At 55.9% G+C, this 19,004-nt stretch overlaps 3 protein-coding genes across 3 annotated transcripts; all 3 read left to right on the plus strand.

Annotated features, from left to right (window-relative positions):
• The first annotated feature begins 1,282 nt into the window (after window positions 1-1,282).
• TGME49_293258 (hypothetical protein) lies at window positions 1,283-8,055 on the plus strand. Its single transcript, XM_018782183.1, has 2 exons — window positions 1,283-1,917; window positions 2,567-8,055. The coding sequence occupies exons 1-2, from the start codon at window positions 1,552-1,554 to the stop codon at window positions 6,914-6,916; spliced, it is 4,716 nt and encodes a 1,571-aa protein (XP_018638631.1). The 5' UTR covers window positions 1,283-1,551; the 3' UTR covers window positions 6,917-8,055.
• A 1,051-nt stretch (window positions 8,056-9,106) lies between these two features.
• On the plus strand, window positions 9,107-15,458 carry TGME49_293260 (ATPase/histidine kinase/DNA gyrase B/HSP90 domain-containing protein). Its single transcript, XM_002370087.2, has 2 exons — window positions 9,107-14,439; window positions 14,818-15,458. Exons 1-2 carry the CDS (start codon window positions 11,204-11,206, stop codon window positions 15,038-15,040), a joined length of 3,459 nt encoding a protein of 1,152 aa, XP_002370128.2. The 5' UTR covers window positions 9,107-11,203; the 3' UTR covers window positions 15,041-15,458.
• TGME49_293270 (hypothetical protein) lies at window positions 15,072-17,061 on the plus strand. Its single transcript, XM_018782184.1, has one exon. It carries the CDS (start codon window positions 15,534-15,536, stop codon window positions 16,047-16,049), a length of 516 nt encoding a protein of 171 aa, XP_018638630.1. The 5' UTR covers window positions 15,072-15,533; the 3' UTR covers window positions 16,050-17,061.
• The last annotated feature ends 1,943 nt before the right edge of the window (window positions 17,062-19,004 follow it).

Genomic DNA, 19,004 nt, shown 5'->3' on the forward strand with positions numbered 1-19,004 from the left:
ACGTCTCGAGTGTGCGTCATCTTTCGGGAGAAGCGTCGATGGACAGCTAAGGCCTGACGAAACCAAACAACGCTGTTCTTGAGGGTACGCATGTGTTCCTGTCCTGCGCAACGTCTCAGACGCAATCTACGCTTTAAAATCTATTCACAGTCTTTTCTGCGGATTAGCGCGAACCGTTCCCGATGTACGTTTCATCCACTGCTACAGACACTGTCTTGCGAATGGTCAAAGTGCGAGATGGGGGCTCTACGCGCTGCCCACATGCGATAGCAAATGTTAGATCTGCAGTTCCTGCAGGTTCCGTCCGAATTCGGGTTATCCACCCGGTTTGTCATGAAATGAAACTCTTATTTCTCGCACTCAAAACCACTTAGGTGTTACCCTGAATGCCGTGCTCTGTTCCTGCCAGACGCGTCACAAATCCTCTTAGGCTAATTATAGCTATTGTTGGCATTTGTGTAAAGCGTCCCACGTGGATGTACGACTTTTCGGTGAAGGAAATGCGGGAAAATTCCCGGGAGAAGCATTAGATATTGTTAACTCATGTCTAGCACCCCCCAACGTGGTACAAGGAAGAGATTCTGTGTGTAGAGTCAACACACAGGAAAAGTCTCAAAAACCTTGAATCTGCACTCGCACCGTTTCAGGTTTTCTGTTCTTGTTCCCTTTTTCTACGTGAAAATACTGTCAAGGTCTGTGAACCAACCAATTCTGCATCGTACAGAAGTCGTAACTCACTTAAATCAGTTTTTGTAACTTGCTTTCTGTTGTAACCTTTTCATCATCCAAACGAGCGCCAGCGCGAGAGGCCTGTTTGACGCGATGCGTTTTGCCCGATGTTTCACGAACTGTGTGGAACTCAAATTTTTGAGCAGTTTCAGGCATTCTGGGCTGTTGGCGTTTGATGGTACTTTGTCATCAGGGCTGAAAAATTGCTCAGGCGCTCACCAAAGTGTGCAGCAGCTGCGTGTACCGTGACCCTACAGAGTTTCTTACCGACGCCTGAGTCCACTGTCTCTGCTAGCCTTTCTGTAGTTTCCCTTCTCTTTCGTGACGTCCTTTTTTGTAGCTTTACCCAAAAGACTGCCTCTTTCCACTTGCTAGTATCTGTTTCTTCCTGGTCCTTCACCCTACTCCGACAGCCTTCGTCCTTCAGGGCACAACCGTGTTCTTTCCCGCCCTCGTCGGGTGTGTGTGGTTATTTTTTCTTCGGTTGCTACTTGCTGGTTTTATCGCCTTGTGCTCTTGCTTTGAATAACTCATGCAGATTTGCTCGTTTCTTTCTGGCAAGCCTTGCTTTCCAAGACAAACTGGGAAACCGTAACTGGCGAGCAAGGGCTTCCAGTGGTTACTTCCATTTGCTGGCACTAGGGCCTGCTCTCAAATTTAGGTGCCAGCTGCATACGAAGCAGTTTCCGTGTGGACACAGTCCCACAAGCGATTTCACTCGGCGTAACCTAGGTGTCACTTGCTCCACCAAAGAGCATCATAAAGTTGGTTCGAGGAAAACCAGCATGCCAACCAACGCTGATTTGTGATCGACTGTTTGCCATGCCGTCTCGGTTGTCCTTTCGAGCACTGAGCCAGAGATGGAAGGAATTTGGGGCGGGTCCTCTGGCTCATCTGCTCGGGTCTGCTGTGCACGGAGCCAGAGAATTTGACGCAGACAAAAGATCTGTGGCAAGCGGGACATGCCAAGTGTCTCCTGGTGAGAAGGAACCACAGGATGCCTCCTCTTGTCACTGTGGTCGTTGCTTCGCCTTCCTTAGCCGCCAAAGTCAGTCTGTGGCACCTGAGGGAGGTGACAACAGAGGGAACAAGGGGAAGCAGCTTGTGCGAAAGGGTCAAGATCGCCAGAAAAACAAGAAGACCGAATGGATTCTAAGACGACTCAGCGACATTAAAAGGCTCAACAAGGTAAACGTTTAGGGTTATTGGAAGTCAGAGAGGAAATGAATGAAAGCTCTCGATATGCGAGCTCGCCCATCCGTCCTCCTGTTAGGCAACACTCTAGTGTCCACCATTCTCTGGCTTGCAATCACATACGTTATTTATTTACAGAGTTACTTCGTTGGTATGCTCAAAACTTCTACTCGGTGATTGAGAACAGGAGAGGATGAGGGTCATCAATACAGACGCAGCTGTGTCGTGGCACTGCGTGTGTACGTGAATTCTCAGTGGCACTTTTAGTGGGCGGGTGTTTTCGTCGACGGAAGTTCAAAAGGATTCACAGCTGTGTAACATGGCTTTGCTTGGACGCCGCCCAACTCGCCAGCAACTTGCGCTCGAACCAACGCGATCTGTTCGAACAATGCATTTGTTTCTAGAAAAAACAAGGAAATATGTTCTATATGTTCTACTTGTCCGCATAGATTTCACTGATATTGCCACTGCGGCTTCTGGAACAAGGTTTTCTCGGTGGTCCTCTGTTGCCAGAAAAGTTTCCTCCGACATCCCCATTTTTTCGCGCTCTCTCAATAAATGCTAAAGTATCAGCGTGGGCCAGAGGCGCCCCGGTCTCTATGGTTTGTGTTCAGCGTGGTTATTCTGTTTTCAATATTTACAGGGTCGCAAGGAATCTCCCACTCTTCTTTCCCTGACTGCCACCCGACCGACTTCGACAGACATTACCCAGTGCCCATCGTCTGAAGCTGATCTAGGCCGCAACGTCCGTTTGCTGTCGCCAGCTTGCAGCGAGTCCGTTTGTTCGCCGCATTCGTTAGCAACTTCGAGACGCAGAGTGTCTTTCCATCCTCACTTTTACGAAGACCCCGGAATTTGTGAGGAATGTGCAAACTATTTCCATGTCGAGAACCCAGGGTCGCCTCTGCAGTTCTCCAGCCCTCGTCACCGGCAAAAGAAAAATAAGACACAAGAGCACTTTTCCCCGGCAGCTACGGTGCCTCGGCTCGCGAGTTTCCGAACAGAAGAGAATGAGCCTCGAAGATATCCAGCGCATTTGAAAGAGTCGAAAGAGGACTCTGAAACGATAGAGAGGGATTTCCAACGCACTTCTTCAAAGGAATTGGAGGAGTGTGTTACAACTGTGCAGACTTCGCGACAGTCGTCTGGTGCCACTCGAGTGACATGGCTGAGAAGACACGAGACATCCAGATATTCCCACCCGAAAAGTACAGAAGCGATGAGCAAAAGCGACGAAATGTCGAGACAACCGTCTCTCATCTCAGACCACGATGCACAGAAACAGTTGTTTTCCGCTGTGTCGTCTGAAGATAGCGATGGAGGCGACGCGTCGCCCTGCAGTTTTGCAGTGTCTCAGCACTCTGTTGGTGGCGTTTCATGTGAAGACAGCCTGAGTAGCGTCACTCCGAAGAGTTGTTCTTCTTCCTCGGGATTGATTTTCGCGTCGCCCGATGAACGTCAAGCCGGGAGTGTCGAGTGCGAAGACACCAGTGAAACGAACTCGACAGAAAACGGGCAGGAAGCAAGAGAAAGGACGACCCGCGTTAACGGAGACGCGGGTCCGGTGTCTCGCTCGAGTCCTCACCTCCCCGGTAGCAGCCCCGATTCAGTGTCCTCTGGCGGCAGGAGGCTCGCACGAGCCCCCGGTGGGAGCGCTTCTGAGGCTTCCGTGGGGGCAAGAAACGACTCAGGCATCGACGCAGAGTGCGCAAACAAGAATGAACCTACGCCTAGATCCACCGGTGATCAGGATGATGCAATCTCCGGCTGTACTGGAGCCGCGAATTTGAGGAAAAGATCCGAAGGTGAGGAAATTGCTGGCAACCCACACAATGGCGAATACGTGGGTCATCTTCCCTTCACGGATATGGGTACTGCCCAAGCAGTGTCTGTTTCAAGGCAAGCAGCGAACACTGGAAAGCAGTCGACTTGCGCAGTTTACAGCAACCACCACGATACCCCGCAATCTTCACAGAGTCCATCTGCTTTTCCTCGCGTTGTGGCCGACTGTGGCGACTCTTTGTCAAAACAAGGAAATGGTTGGAGCCCCCGGGCGGTTCCTCCGCTGTCGCCTCGAGCACCTGTCTCTCCAGTTTGTCCTCCGAACACAGATGGGGGAGAAGCTGAGGCGGCTACGCAGTGCTGCCGTCCTACGGCGTCGGTCTCCTCTGGAGATCGTTCCTTTGTTCCTCTTTCCGAGAAAGTTCCTGGATCCTCACGCTCGCTGCCTCCGTCGGGGCAAACAGAGTGGAGCTCTCCAGGGAGTCCCTCGAGATCCCAGCCTTCACCTGGACTCTCCAGCCGTCACCGCTGTGGAGAGTCCACTGCTGAGGAAAGCGGTGACAGCCACACAGCCTTGTCTTCACCTAACTTCTCAGTGGATTCTCCCAGCGAGAAACTCCCCCCCGTGAGAGCCAACAACGTTTGCGTTTCGCCGGCTTCAGGCCGGGGTGCCCCAGAGGACCTGCCGGGTCTAGACCGGCCTTCCCTCACATCTTCACCGTGTCGGAACGAGAGCGAAGGGTGTGCCGGGAGTTTAGGCCAGCCAGGGAACCTGGAAGGGAGAAAGGTGGACGAGAGCACTTCGAACTCTCACGATCCCCAGAGAGCCGGCGTGTCACCGGTGCCGACGCAGGAGAAACAGAGACCTTTTTCAGATGAAGGGAAAGCCCCAAAGGTAACGGAGACGGCCTCCGAGGTCCAGGCAGAAAAACTCCCCATAAAGCTGTCTGAACCCGAAACCTCCTCAGTCGAGGTGATAAGCAACAGACAGAGGAGACTCCTCAGTGAAGCAGGTCGGAAAAATACAACGAGAAGTGTGGACATGTCCCGTGGGTCAACAGAGCTGACCTCGACAGAGAGGGTCCTCGCATCCGTCGGCGAAGGTGTCACTTTTGTGCTGGAACGCGGGGCGGCGTCGCTCGTGGATTTCCTCACAGAGACTCTCCCGAAGCTTGTCGTAGAACCAAACCGTCTGCAGAATCCCGGAAGGACCCGACCTTCGAGTTTAACACCCACGAAGAGACACTCTAGCCACGCCACATCCGCGTTGTCCGGAAGGCCGCATACGGCAGGAGGGTCTGAACAGTGGCGGCCGAGGTCTTGTTCGCCTGCTCGCAGTGAGCGCTGTCGAAGTTTCACCAGCTTGAGCGACTGGGGCTTCAGGCACTCCGAGCGGCGGTCGGAGGCCTCCAAAGACGATTGGGATCAGGGAGTTCAAAGGCGCATGCAGGACATCTTGCAAGAGCCGGTGGATCGAGTGTTTGACCCACACGGTAGAAAAGGGAAAGGGCAGGACAAAGCGCATCCTGCGGCATCAGTGGCAACGCGCTTGCCACCGTTGCCTCCTCGAAGGGCCTCTGCCGACATCAGTCGCGGTCTCGTGGACAGACGCCTCTCCTTTTCACCTGGTCCTCTGCAGAGTTCCAGATGTCGGCCGAAGTCGACAACCAGTGTCCGCGCACAGAAGGTGCCTCTCCCCTCTCATCCACGAACGCGATCGGCTTCGTGCAGAGGGCCAGAAGACGAAGAAAGAGATGTGGGATGCCGCCATTCTTTAACGCCTCGACCTGTATACCAGGCTCTGGCTAGTCGTCAGAGTCTCGTGCCTTCTGGCTTTTCAAACGGACAGTGCAGCGCACTCCTACCCGCTGATCTGCATCTGAGGCCGCGGTGTATGTCGCCCGCGCAAGTGTATATCCGGGCCCTGTCTCCCGTTCCAACAGTCCCGGAAAACCACAACTGCGTTCGCGTTCCTGCAGTTCACCCTTTCTCTCTGCAGCCCAGTGCGTGTCGCCCGGTGCCAAGCGTGGCCAGGGAATCCGCAGTCGCGTTTGTGCGACCTTCATCCGCGTCTGCTAACAACGTTTCTTCTGCGGGGGTTCTGGGCAGCGGCAGCTCCCAGATACACAGTGCATCGCCACGAAGAGCTGACACTTACTCTTCTGGTGTCCATTCTTTTTCCACGTCAGTGCCAGTTTTTCTAGCTCCCGCTAAGCCCAATGGCGTTCCCTCAAGGGCGCAGTCGCCGGGACCGCGCCTGGCTCCTGTGCATCCGCATTTCGCCCACGGCAAGCATTCCTTCGGTGTCACTCCACATTTTCTGCACCCCTGTTTGACAGGATCTCAATTTTCAGTCAACACGCACTCTGCCACACCTTCAGTGGTCCACCCAGGGCAGTCGCGCCGCTGCGCCTTTCCCCTTCGTGCACCGTTGAATTCTCCACTGGGGCACACAACGGGTGCTGCCTTTCTGGAGGTGCCTAGAGGCTGTGGACTTGCTGACACTGATTCTGTCACTGAAGTAGGAACATGCGTCAAAAAGCAGCGAGGTGTCGCGCCAGGATTACGGCCGTGTAGGCTGCTGGCTCAGGCGAATAAACCAGCACACGGATGGGAACGCGGAGAAACGGGGAACTGGACGCATTCTGCGATGGCGAATGGAAAGCTTAGCCCGACAGAGAGAAAAACGTCAAGGGAAGGGGAAACGCAGATGCTCACGAAAACGCATTCGACAGACGGAGGGGCTGGTGCTTCAAGAATAGTAGAAAGGACAGACTCTTTTGTGCCTTCACCTCCGGCGTCCTTCCGTGGAGACGGTAGCGATTACAGAAAGCCACCCTCGCAGCTCCGAGCGAAGTGGCTCAGAGAGGAGCTGTGTAGACAGAAGGCGGCAGGGGAGCTGACGAAGGAAAATTTTCCCATGGATGAATTTCAAGATCTCGTAGAGCCGTTCGAAATCCTCGATGTAGGTGGGGTGAAAGTGTACAAACTCGCAGCGGACTGGAACTCCCCGGAATCCGTACCGCCTAGCAATGAATGGATCGACCAAAACCATATGGAGGGTCTCGAGTTCACGGCCCACCTTGAAGATATTACTGATGTAGCCAACGAGCTCTTCCTGCCCGCAACTTCTGCCACTGAAATCTCTTCAGACGACAATTTCCGTTTCATTTCCGCGAACACGCGCTTCTTGGAGACGAATGGCTGGTAACCCGAGGTCGCTCAAATATAGAAAACAGAAGCTGGACAATGCCACGCCAACTGCCCTTAGCCTCACATTTTTACAACGAATATGTAAACCTGTAGAAATTTAGCGGGCACCTGTACACGAAGCAAGAGTGCTTTTTGTTGGTTGTTGGATCGAGAGCAACATACCTGCGTAGTGCAGAGTCGTTGCTCGAGGGCAAGTTACATATTCTAAGGCGAGTGAGAGACACGTCCACACAAGTTGAAAGTCGAGATCAAAATGTGGGAGAGATGGAAAGAGGCACACAGAAAGATAAAAACGGACGAATCATCAAGACAACGTGAGAGACAGAAGAACCGGAGTAGCAGGGGGGAACGGAATTGCAGAAGAAACGCGAGGGAGAAAAGAACGTTGCTCGAACAGAAGAACGAAGGAAAGGAAGAGCTGTGCGTCGACAGGCCGAAAAAACGTTGCGGTTGACAGAAGATATATCTGAGTCCTAACTAGAGCGACGCAGGCGAACGTTGCTGCTAGTGAGTACAGGTTTTTCATACGTCATTGTTCCGTCTTTTCAGAAGAGAGCAAGTGGTGAATGAATGCATCGAGACGACACCTCTGTTGTTTGTCTTGGAGAGTGAAAACGTTCTGTAGTTGTGCCGCGCAGGCGAAAAGTAAGCACTGAGGAAGATGTTGTGACAGCTTATTTGTACACACTTTGTCTTTGTCGGCTTTCGAAACGTGCGAATACATCTGGCATCAGTGCTTCGTTCTCCGTTGTCCCTGATTATACCGTGTAGCCGCAGTATTCCTGATCGTTTGAGGGTTTGCCGCGCTCCTTTGTTTTGGCGCTCGGCAAGTGTTAACGCGTTCCGTCTTGCTGGATATCTCCAATCAGTCTACTTTGTTTTCCCACGCTATGCATGATCGTACACTGTATGCACATTCCAGAGGCCTTTCCCGGCTCGTACTGCGATGGTAGTCAACAAGCTGTGACATCAGAGAAAGTGCGCCCTTCCGAACTTTTGGAGTGTCTTTTCGTACTCCAGGCGCTGCTGGGTATGATCAGCATGGCTACGGCAACTGTGCTCCAACAGTCACATGCGTCTCGTGGGAACAGACTTGCCGCAACGATAAGCCTAGCTGACAAAAGCAAATAGACACCCTGTGTGTGCCATGAGAAGAGACAAAAGCTACCAAAATCCTTCCGTGGACCTCCAGGAAGAGAGGCAGATGCTGCAGCTCTCACAGATTCGTCGAGTTTCTGCGGGCTCTTCCGGACCGCTGTGGCACTCCCCTCTGTCTGGCGGCAAGAGCCACAGAATTCGCCCGGGCACTACGCATGTGCGAAGACGCTAACTGCGTTACTAACCCACGGCTGCACCTGAGTCCTGCTCTGTGTTCGCCTTCAAGCATCACCACATACACACACTAGAGAACGGGCAGATCCTCCCAGAGGTGAAAACCGGAAAAGACACTCGGCACTCCGGGAAACGGGCCACACTCGGTACTGCAGAGTCCGCACGCAGAAACCTGCGCATGCACGGGTGTCAGTAGACCCGATCAGATCAGATTCGACATTTTGATTCGCACTGTCCTGAGACTCCACACACGTTTCTGCGTTGTGCGGCGCCACATCCTCTCTCCCGGGTCCACGGACGTCGGCAGAACGAGGGCTGTATCCCCCACCGTTAAACGCAGGTAGGCAGACCGTTTTGTGCCGTACGTCTTCCAAACTGCGGTGGACCCGAGAAAATTCCGACGGAAAATGCCCACTGGGACCGCGCTGCTTTTTCTCTCGCACGTCCCACATGCAGTCGAGGAAAATACGGCCTCCCGCGTTCCGCTGTCTGTCGCAGCCCGAGTTCAGCGAAGGAAGCGGAGCCATTGGCGCTTCAGCCACGCGAGTTTCGGCGTCATTTTGAGTGTTTCAGACGAGACAGCGTGGCCGAATGGACCGTCTTCGTCTACGACGCGAGTCGCCGCGGTCCCAGCGCGTGAGAAGCCACGGCGCAATCTTGCGCAGTGGGCCAGCTGCGCGTTGTTAGAGGAGAACCGTGATGCGGAACACCGTTCCACAGCACTGCATGCATCGCGGGCAACAGGCAGCCGAAAACGCGTAGAGCGCGTCGCGGCTTTCGGCCACGCCGGACGGGTCGTCCTAAATTGCAGACCTCAAAACGCACGGCGGAGACTGGAGCAGAGTGAGGTCTTTTGCGCGTTTCTTGGCGTTTTTTTTTGCAAAACGACGACCGTTTCGACGCGAAACTCGAGTGGCAGTCAAGGCACTCGCGTCTCTTTGTCTTCTCTCTATTCAAACCACTGACTGGGACAGGCTGTGTTCGTCGGAGACCAGCTCGGTGTGATCGGTTGCAGAATCACCGGCCCGCGCCGTGGACTCGCAGATTCTGTCGGCGCGCGCCACTTTCGCTCTTGAACTTCTGCTGCCAGAGTCCTCGTTCCCTCTTCTTCGCTGACACTTTCTCGAGAGGGATTCTTCCCGTCGGGTGCCTTCTCTCTGTGACAATTTCGTGCGGGAACCTCCCGCGCGCGAATCGTGCGGTCTATGTACTCTTACCCCAGCACGGACTCTACCTCCCTATCGGCTCTGTTCCGGTCCTTTTGTCTGCAAAGGCCGCGCTTCCTCCCTCCCACTGCGTGTTGGGACCTCATCCGTTCACCCCATCTTGTTTTCCTCTGTGTAAAATGAACGAACGGTCAGCTGTCCGTTTGTGCTGCCGTGCCCGCGGCGCCGTTTTCCCCGACGCCGCCCGGCAGAAAAAAAAAACTGGTCCGCCGACGCAACCATTGTTAAGCAGCTCCCGGTTGAGAGCTGAGCAAGCGGGGACGCTCGACTCTGTCCCGCAGCTGTGAAAACCAATCTTTGCTCGCTCCTTCGTTCAATACAGATGTCTTTTCATGCATAGTGATATCTTGCCCTCTGCCGGCTGCCCCTCTTTCTTTCATCGGCTCGACCTTGCGGCCTTCGTCGCTCCTCCACACAGGTCCAGCTTCTCTCTGCGCCGCCGAGTTTACACCACGTCGTGCGTGGTACGAAGGGCTCCGCTTCTTCTGTATCCCTCCCTGGTCGCGCTTAAACGCCGATTCCATCGGACAACTCGTTCTGGGAGGGCTCCTGCGGGTGTCTCTGTGCTGCCTTCCTGCCACGACTGGCTCGGTCGGTGGCGACGTCAGAGTCTTGAATCGTCTGCATGGCACTACGGACCCCGCTCTTTCAGAGATTCGAATCGACGTTCTCGTTCGACGTCCCTCCCTTTCTCAACTGCCTTGCCAAGCGTTTGCGGAAATGCTTATTTTCACTGGCTGTCCAGCAACTGCTGCTGCGTTACATACCTTGTAGATTCGGGTGTAGCTCCCAGTTCCGTAGAGCAGCCTCTCGCAACGGCCCACTAGCACCGCTTCGAGTCGGTGCTCTCTGTTTGCCTAGAGGGGGTTACTTTGCCTGGATTCAGAGCATGCAGAACGGCTCTCTTTCTGCTGCTTCCCTCTAGTTTTAGAAACGTTTTCGAGGCGGAATCTCCCCGACTTTGTCAGTTTTCGAAGCCGGGGAGTCGCACTGTCCTGATTTAACAGCTCAGCTGACAGTGCGACATCTGCTCGCGACGGTCTCTGCGCGCAGAATCTGCGCAGCTTCTTCACACGGTGGCTTTGCCAGTGCCTTGCCGTCGAGAGAAGATGGCGAGTCGAGTGCGGTGTGAGCTGTCTCGACTGCTTTCTGCCCACTTGGCACTGACTGCCTACCTCGCTGCTTTGCCGGTGCTCTGACAACGGCTGCCGCCGATTCTCAGCCGGTCCGCTTCGGCCCGAGTGATTCGGCTGCGTGGTCTCCGTGTTCCGCGCTTACTTCCCGCGTTTACTTTTGCGGGTGTGTCTGTGTGTCTTGGGTGCATGCGTATGTGTGAAGATCGCGATTTCTGTAGTTGTGCCTCTGTTTTCTCAAGCAACTGGCGCTGCAGCCTTTTGAGACTGCTTGCAGTTGCGAAACGTAGATTCGCGCAGCAGTTTGTGTCTTGCCATTCCTGGAAAATCGGTTCCACCTTTGTCGCGGCAGTGCCTTCCCTTGTGCGTTTCCTGTGACTTCGGTCTCAGCCGAGTTCTGAGAGCGCTCTTGCCTGCCGCTGCCTCGCGCCCTTCCGTCTCCCGACGGAACGCCTTGTGTCTCTCTTTCTGTGCACAGGAGTTCGAAAACGTTACAGAGACGGCGTTTTTCTCTGCGAAAAACGACGATCCCGACGTGGTGCCAGTGCTGCCAGCGGCGAGTTGTTTGCCGCTCGCTCTGTCATCTCGAGGTGGATGTACACCCCGTGTTGGGCCTGCCTCAAAACGCCGTCCAGCCGCTCGACCCTCCACTCTTCGAGCCGCTCTTGTGCGTCGCGCCTTTGTGATTCGCTCGTTGTTTCCGTGTTTCGCATCTCTCCTGACTTCGTGTGCCTGATGCTGCTTTGTCTTCGCCAGTGGGAAGGTTTTTCCTCGCTGGCCTCGCGTGCTGAACTTCCCCGTTTTCAAAGGTCCCCCGACTGCTTCCCCCGCGCTCTCGGAGGCATCCCTCCGCCGCTCCAGCTGTGTGTTTCTCCGCCTCTCTGTGTCGACCTCAAGTCTGCGTGCTCCTTCCCGACCGGGGAACTTTGTGTCAGTGGCAAAGTCACGCCTTCACTTCCTGAGCTTCTCTTCTGCTCCGCGGCCCGCCGCGCCCCCCTCGCGGGCAACCTGCGCCTTCTCGGCCCTCGCGATCCGAAACTCGCACGTTCCTCGCCAGTCTCCCCACCGCGTCGCCGCGCTCTCGCTTCTCTCCAACATCCAACGATGGTGACTTCCGTCGAACCGCTGTCGTCGCTGCCCTGCGACGCCGGCGTCTCCGCGACCCCCGAAGCAGCCGAGGTCGACGTCTCCGCGTGGATACGCCGTCACTCGCAGGCGACCAAGTCGGTGTGCCACGCGAGCCGTGCCGACAGCCGTTTCGTCTCCACGCCCCGCCAGCCGTTTCGCGAGGAGTCTGCGCGCGGAGGCCTTTGGAGCGCATGCGACGAGGTGCACCCGCTGCGGGCGAGGGCTCACTTCAGAAGCAGCTGTCCGGATCTGCTGCGAATCGGGAGCTGCGGAGCTGCTCAGACTCCGCCGGCGTCGCCGTTGTGGCTGTCGCGGAAAAGAAAGGCTTGCGGGAAGCTCCAGATTTCGGGGGGGACCGCCGCCTGCGGCAGCGACGACGTTCGGTTCCGGTCCTGCGCGTCGATCTCGAGCCTCTGCCGCCCCACCTGGGAAGAGGGCGTCTTGCACGGCTTCGGAGACAGGTCTGGGGACAAGCTGGACGCAGGCCCCGCAGACGTCGTGGACGCATGCGGAGAGGGAGAGTTGCGGACTGTCGTTTCGCCGCCGTCCGACAAGAAAGGCCTGGTTCGCTGCGAGGGAGACGGGGCCGCGGCTCTCGCACAGCTGGAACGCGAGGAGACTCCTGCGACCCATGCGTCCTCTGTGGCGGCCTCGTCGTTCGGAGACTCAGCGTCGACGAGGTTTTCGGACCGCGGGGACTGCGCGCTCTCACCCTTTGCGGACGAAGTGCCTTCTCCGAGTCTGTTCTCCGAGGCGAGCGAGGGCGGGTCACTTGGTCCCGCAGGTCCGCTGGGCCTCACAGCTCGCGTAGTCCCTCTCGGCAAGGTGTTGGGACCGGCAGGGCTCCCGGGGCAGGCGACGTGGCTGCTCGCCCAGGCGCTCTTCCCCGCCCCGCCAGCGCCGTACCTGGCGCAGCTGTTGCAGCTGGAGGACGTGTACGAGGCGGCGTTCCTCGCTGTCGAGGTTCTGCCGGAACGGTATTTACAGCGGATCCACCAGCTGGACGCGCTTCAGAGCCTAGTGGGCCCCGAGCTGTACACGCGGTGCAGTCGCTTGGCCGCGGTTCGCGCGATCTACGTGGAGAGTTGCGACCGCGTGACGCGCTGCAGGGAGGAGATGATGACGCAGCTCGTCGAGGAAGCGACTGTTCAGCGCGAAAAGGCCGAGGCCGCGGAGGACGACGAATGGCCGCCGGAGGACGCGTTCTCTGCGCCGCTCGTGAGGTCCTCCAGTGCCTCCCGCGGTTGCGACGCGGGAGGCGCGTGCACGCAGGTGCAGAGAAGCGAACAACCGCAAGTCGCCCGCGACCCGCGAGCGACGCTCAGACGGCTGTCGGAGCAGCTGCAAGCCGTGAAACTCCTCCAGGGGCAAGTGGGTCCAGACCTGCTGGCGGGGATGGCACAGCTGGTGGCGGAACTCTGTCGCGAGAGTGGGGAGAACACTCCAGAGCAGATTCGCGAGTTCGTGGACCAATTCCTGCATGCGTTTTTCAGCTGTCGCGTCGCCGCAGAGCTCCAGCGCGAGCATTTCTTGACGGCAGTGGACGGCCAGGACTGCGGGGCGATTCTCGCTTCCCACGTCACTGTGGAGCAACTGATTTGCCGCGCGGCGCTCGACGCCCAGGAGCTGTCTCTGCACCACCTCGGCGTCGCGCCGCCTGTCGAAATCTTTGTCTCGGAGCCGCGAACGGTGGACGAGGAACTCAAGGCCTTCCTCCTCGCGGCCTCTCGGTCCGAGGGACCTTTGTCTGTGGGGTGGACCTGCTTGTCGTCGCCGGCGCCGCGCGGAGACGCGCCACAGCTCGGCACCTGGGCCTCTGCGGACCAGAGCCCCATCGCCTCGCCCTCGGACTCGGTGCCAACGTCGCCCCTCGGGGAGTCTCCGCGGGAGACCGGCCTCCCCGGCACCGTCCGGTTCCCCTGCGTTTCGTCCTACGCGTACAGCGGAGTCTTTGAGCTCGTCAAAAACGCGATGCGCGCCTCCGTCGACTCGTGGACCGAAAGAGAGGCTCTGGAAGCGCGCAGCGAAGTGGAGCTGGAAGAAGAGCGGATTCTGGAGACCGAGCGAGCGATTTACACGTGGCGAACGTCGCGAGAGCGGGGCTCAGGCATCCGAGAAGAGGGCGGCACTACATGGCGGAGCACCTCGAGCTCGCTTTCCAGTGCCTCCCTCGCGGCGGGCAATGCCGTCCTGAGAGGCCCGTGGAGCCTTCTGACTGTAGGACGCTCGCGGCGCCTGCGGAAGCTGCCGGGCCGCCAGCTGGAGAGCTGCGAGGCTCAACGCGACGGCTGTGGAGGTCGCACGCGCGTCGTCGTGTTGGAGGAAGACGCTCCGTCGTCGGTGAAGGTGAACTTGGTGGTGGCTTTTGGAAGTCTCCTGATCCAAGTCGAAGACACTGGCCGCGGCCTCGCCGAAGACGAACTGGCGAAGATCTGGTCCTTTGCGTACTCTACGGCCCATGGAGCTGGCGAGGCGAAAGGACCCGTCTCAACAGGGATGAAACACTCTGGAAATCAAAGGAAAGACGAAGGTGGAGAACAAGGAGACAAAGGAGAAAAGGACGACAAACAAGAAAAAGGAGGAAAAGAAGACGACTCGGACGAAGCTGTTCCAGTCCTCGCCGGATGCGGGGTCGGCCTGCCAATAAGTCGAGTCCATGCTCAGAGTCTGGGCGGCGACATTTTCATTGAATCCGCCAAAGGGTAAGGCAACAGGCTGTGCATCGGTGCCTGCAGTGCATTTCAGAACATGGATCGGGGAACAATCGAGGAGTCGAAGAGATGCTCAACTTGCATAGAATCAACCAGAGCAGGTGACAGAAAGAAAACTGTGTGGAGAAACGTTGTGCGCCTGGGAGGGGGAGGGGAGGAGGGAAAGGGGAGGGAGGGAGGGTGCTGTGAGAGGGCAGAGAAATTTGTCTATTATCTGACGCGTAGAATGTCGTCGTTGTTGAACATGCCACCTGGGCAAGTTCAGCCGAAGTTGTCGAGTGCTTCAAGTGACTCAGCTGTCTAGGTGGTGTTCTTCCTCTGAGCATTTTCCGTTTCAGTTGTGTCGGCGTTTTCTTTGTTGCTTTGCAGAGTGGGCACCTGCGCGTACATGTGCTTGTCGAACTTGCAAGCATTCCGGAATGAAGCCTTGAAGACGCAGGGGAGAAACCACCGCGAGTTGCTGGACCGTCTGGAGGTTCGGCCTCTCTCGCGCGCCCAGACGTCCTCGATGCTTGCATCCACTCCGCCGCCAGTGCATGTGAAGGCACGCGGCGTCGGGTCGCTTTCCTCGGCGTTTTCGCAGCTCGGCTAGGCGCCAGAGGTCGCTGAGAGGGGGGACTTCGCACGGTTTTCTGCGGCGTACAGAAGACGAGTTGGACGACTGGTCAGGGAAACGCGCGCGAGAGCGGAGCTGGCCCAATGGAGTCACACTTCCTCGCACAAGGAAGATGTGACCCGGCAGCCAAGTCAAGGTCGCAAATGAGGTGACAAAGAAAGGTTTGTAATGTCTGTAGCACGCGAGAACCGCACGAGTTTTCACGGCGTTAAAGAGCACAAGAGAACCGTTGACTTCGGTGAACAAGATAGACACGGTGGAGCTGTGGACGGATCCGAGTGTCTAGACAGACAGCGAAGGCTTTTGCATTCGAGAAGACGGGGGGAGTGGAAAGGTGAGCGAGAAAGGAGAACGATTTTGGAAGCCGACACGCGAGGGGTCACACAGATGGAGGGTGAGTTCTGATTTACGAACTGTCTGTGCGTCGAGCCACTCGAAACAGCGCAGCAGGCAGTGTCTCTTCACATGTATGGCACATCGAAAGACCGGAGGTCGGACAGAACGAGGAGACAGAGAACACACACGCGAGAAAGAAAGAGTTTCTATCCGCGTCGCGACTTCGGGCGTGGAGCGAGCGTCTGAGACAGCAATCGGCGTTACGCATGTTCACTCAGAAGGGTCACAGTGTACGCTGTTTAGACACTGGGTGAACATTTGTTTGAGAGAGCCTCCGTCCGACGTGACTTACCCTGTGTCTCGTCGTCTGCTGTATCTGTGTGTGACTCGACGATGGAGCTCACGATCTGACACCTTTGGAGAATTCAAAGTTCTCGTAGAAATGAGAGTTTACGGGGTTGCTGTCGTGGTCCCGTTTCTCCAGTTCGTACCTCTCCCGGGGGTTGAGGCCGCTCTTCGTGTGGCACCCGAGGCGGTCTGGCAGAAGGCGTGGAAGCGGGAAAGTTCGTGCGCTGGACAGACACTGGAAGGTGTTGGGGAAGTTGACAGGGCCGGACACTCAGCGATTAAGGCTACATGCAACGTCTGAGTTCGGGTGTCTTCCCAGACTCGGGAAACAGGCACATCTGTCGGTGGATCTGGCCGCGCCTCTCAAGAGAGAGTGACGCAGAGGGCGAGAAAATGGAGCTTGTGTTTTTCTGGGCGAAACACTCCCCGTTTCGTCCGATACGACGGGAGGAACAGGCGGGAACTGAGCACGAACAGACACCTGGGAGGAACAGAATCACAGAAGCCTTCCTGCGTTTCGTTCTCTCCCGTGGAGACCCGTTTTTCCGCTAAAACGATCCGTGCGCTCAGAATTGTCGGTCGTGGCGCGAACGCGCGCGCCGCTTCTCGGGTGTGCATACACCGCGTCTGCCGTGATGTTTGAATGACTGCCTCCGCCTTCTTTGGAACGCGTTTATGAACGCCACGGGTTCGCCGGTTAATTACAGACACAGATCTTTTTTTCTATCGGTGAGGATTGGAATCCGTTGCTTTGTGTGATTAGTTTTCTCCCACGAAAGAGGTGGAGCTTAGCGGGGTTCTGGGAGGTTTCTCAGGTCTGAAGACACCGTGGTCCCCCACTTGGGAATTTCCGCCTGTTTGCACTTTGTTGGGAATTCGGTAGAGAGCAAGAGCCGTTGACAACCACGCATTTTACGGCGGTGCGTCTCGGGCGTCGCCGTTGGCCGATAGCGTCGGAGAAGGGAGCAACTCAAAAAGTGAGAGGGAATCATTTGCGGGAATGGCGGGCGCGAAATGGGCCGCGTTCGCGCGGGGGTTCGATATCGGTCTTCCGAGTGGATTGGCGGAGCACTAATAGTTCGTCTTTTTTGTAACGAACCGTTTTTTTACTGGCATTTTTAAGACGATGGTGGAAGTCAGGTCCTCCAGCAGGCTGCCTCCCGCGTTGCAGCCCGACGCAGTGTCTGCGCTAGTTGGGGGCCCTTCTCCCTACTCTCACGTGTGCTGAATGCGATAGACATGTGTGTTTTTTTCTGTTGTTCTGTTTTAATTTGAAGGAGCGAAGCGGAGGCGTAGATTGTGTCTGATTGGTGCTCGTCTCGCGTCCGAGAGAAGCGCTCGACTTATAGTTCTAGATTCGTGTGCCTCGAGATAAACTGTGGTAACGCGTTTTTGTGCATGTTCCTGTGATGCCTTAGCGGTCTCACGGTATTGGAGTGGTCCCGCGGCTTGGCGCTGCTACAATCGTTCGGCTTGCAACGCCGTGTGCATTCGTGCATTTTGTAGATTCGAATATGTAGGATCGTGGGTGTGTGTGGGGGGACGTGTTCCCAGACTCCGAGTGGACGCGCTCTTGTCTCGGGGAAAGCGCCTGTGCTGCCAAAATTTTTGAGTCATTTTTGTCAGTGGCCCGGGGGATTTTGCCAGAGAGCCTCAGCTACTCATACATACTGCATGTATAAATCGAAAGAATATGTGTTGAAAACAGTGTGGACGTAAAAAGCGTTGCGCGTGTGTAGATTTGTTGTGTCTAGCTCAAAGTGTACACGGGCACCCCAATCAAAACGACAAAGCCAATGCTTCTATTTTTTACGTGAAACGCCGGGTGAGTGCCACCGGTGACAGCTGCGCGCTTGGGAGTGTGCATTTCGAAAAGCAAGTACACAGGGCCGAGAAACGACGTCCTCCGTTCTGGGTTGGGCTGTCGTCTTTCTCTGCGACCCACATAGTACTGAGACAGGTCCTGGGAATGTCGAAGCAGAACAGCAGCCAGCCTCCAAGACAATTTCTTTCCACGAAGAAACTTGGCGCTTGGCGCGGCTCTGCTTGTTCGGGATGCAAAGGGCCCATACGGACTCTCTATTGACGTGAGTCAGCAGACGCATCGCAGGGACCGCTTGCAGTTGTATTCAAACGAAAGCGAACAGAATCCTGGAGCTAGGGTGTCTGCTGTAGAAAAACAGGGGAGAACCACGTTCTGTCATGGCGAATCTGCACGCGCTGCCGACCTCTCTGCTGCTGCGCCTCGCGCAGATGCATCGTGAGAAGGCAAGGCATTGAGACCACTTGCCCACAGCAACATGTCGTTGTTTCTTCCGGAAGCGAAGGAAGCGAAAAGTAGACAACAGAGAAAACGTATCCTCGGTCACACAGGAAAACGGTAGACAGTGGAGGCAACGCATTCGGAGTGTGCACAGGTAAGGATGTTTCGACTCGCATGAGCGCGACTCTCTGTACAAGTCAACTACAAGGTGTCCCTCGCACACGAATCCACTGGCATACCTGTACACACTTGTGAGGCAGATTGTTGGAGGAAGTGTGGAACGCATTTCTTTTCGTCAGAAGGTTCAGAAATCGGGCAAGCTGTTTTCAGTGGTGAGTCCAACGCAGCGAAAGGAATCGGGTGCAGGTAACCAGGTTGAAATTCCTGTTTACTGTACGCTAATCAGACACGTTCACTGTATTACCTCACGAGATCAATCTATAGGTGCTTTGATCTAATGGAATTTCCACACTCAGATAAAACCTCTTCTCAATCGAAACAGTTTAGGTTTTCGTCTGAGGTGAAACTCGCTGTGGGCGCAGTTTTGGCGTCGTGTTTGAATGCTGTGAGCAACCACGCCGTTGTTTCTCCACGTTCTGGAACGCGGGTTTTTGCACAGAAGGATTTGCGAGCACAGAAAGATTGCAGGGTCAAACCCATATGTATTTTAGTTTCTGCACAGGGGCGACAAAATCAAGGAGGAGTTTGGCTTCAGAAAAACATCATTTCCGCTGTTGGCCGCAAGCGCGGTGTCTTTCTACGATGCCGACCGGGCAACGCGCTCCCTAGGGGGAGACCCGTTTCTCTCGAAACGGACCCAGCCGCGGTGAGAAATAGAGAAAAGGCAGAAGAGATGGAAGGTGTGACCGATCTGTCCTACTTCCCGAAGACACAAGCACCAAGGAACTCAACAGATTGACGACGCTACTGACACTAAAGACAGAGAATCCGTTAATCAACTGCCGGTAGCCGTACGCATTTGAACTGTCAAGC

This window comes from Toxoplasma gondii, chromosome Ia (assembly GCF_000006565.2).
Source record: "Toxoplasma gondii ME49 chromosome Ia, whole genome shotgun sequence".
Taxonomy (NCBI): Eukaryota; Apicomplexa; class Conoidasida; order Eucoccidiorida; family Sarcocystidae; genus Toxoplasma; species Toxoplasma gondii.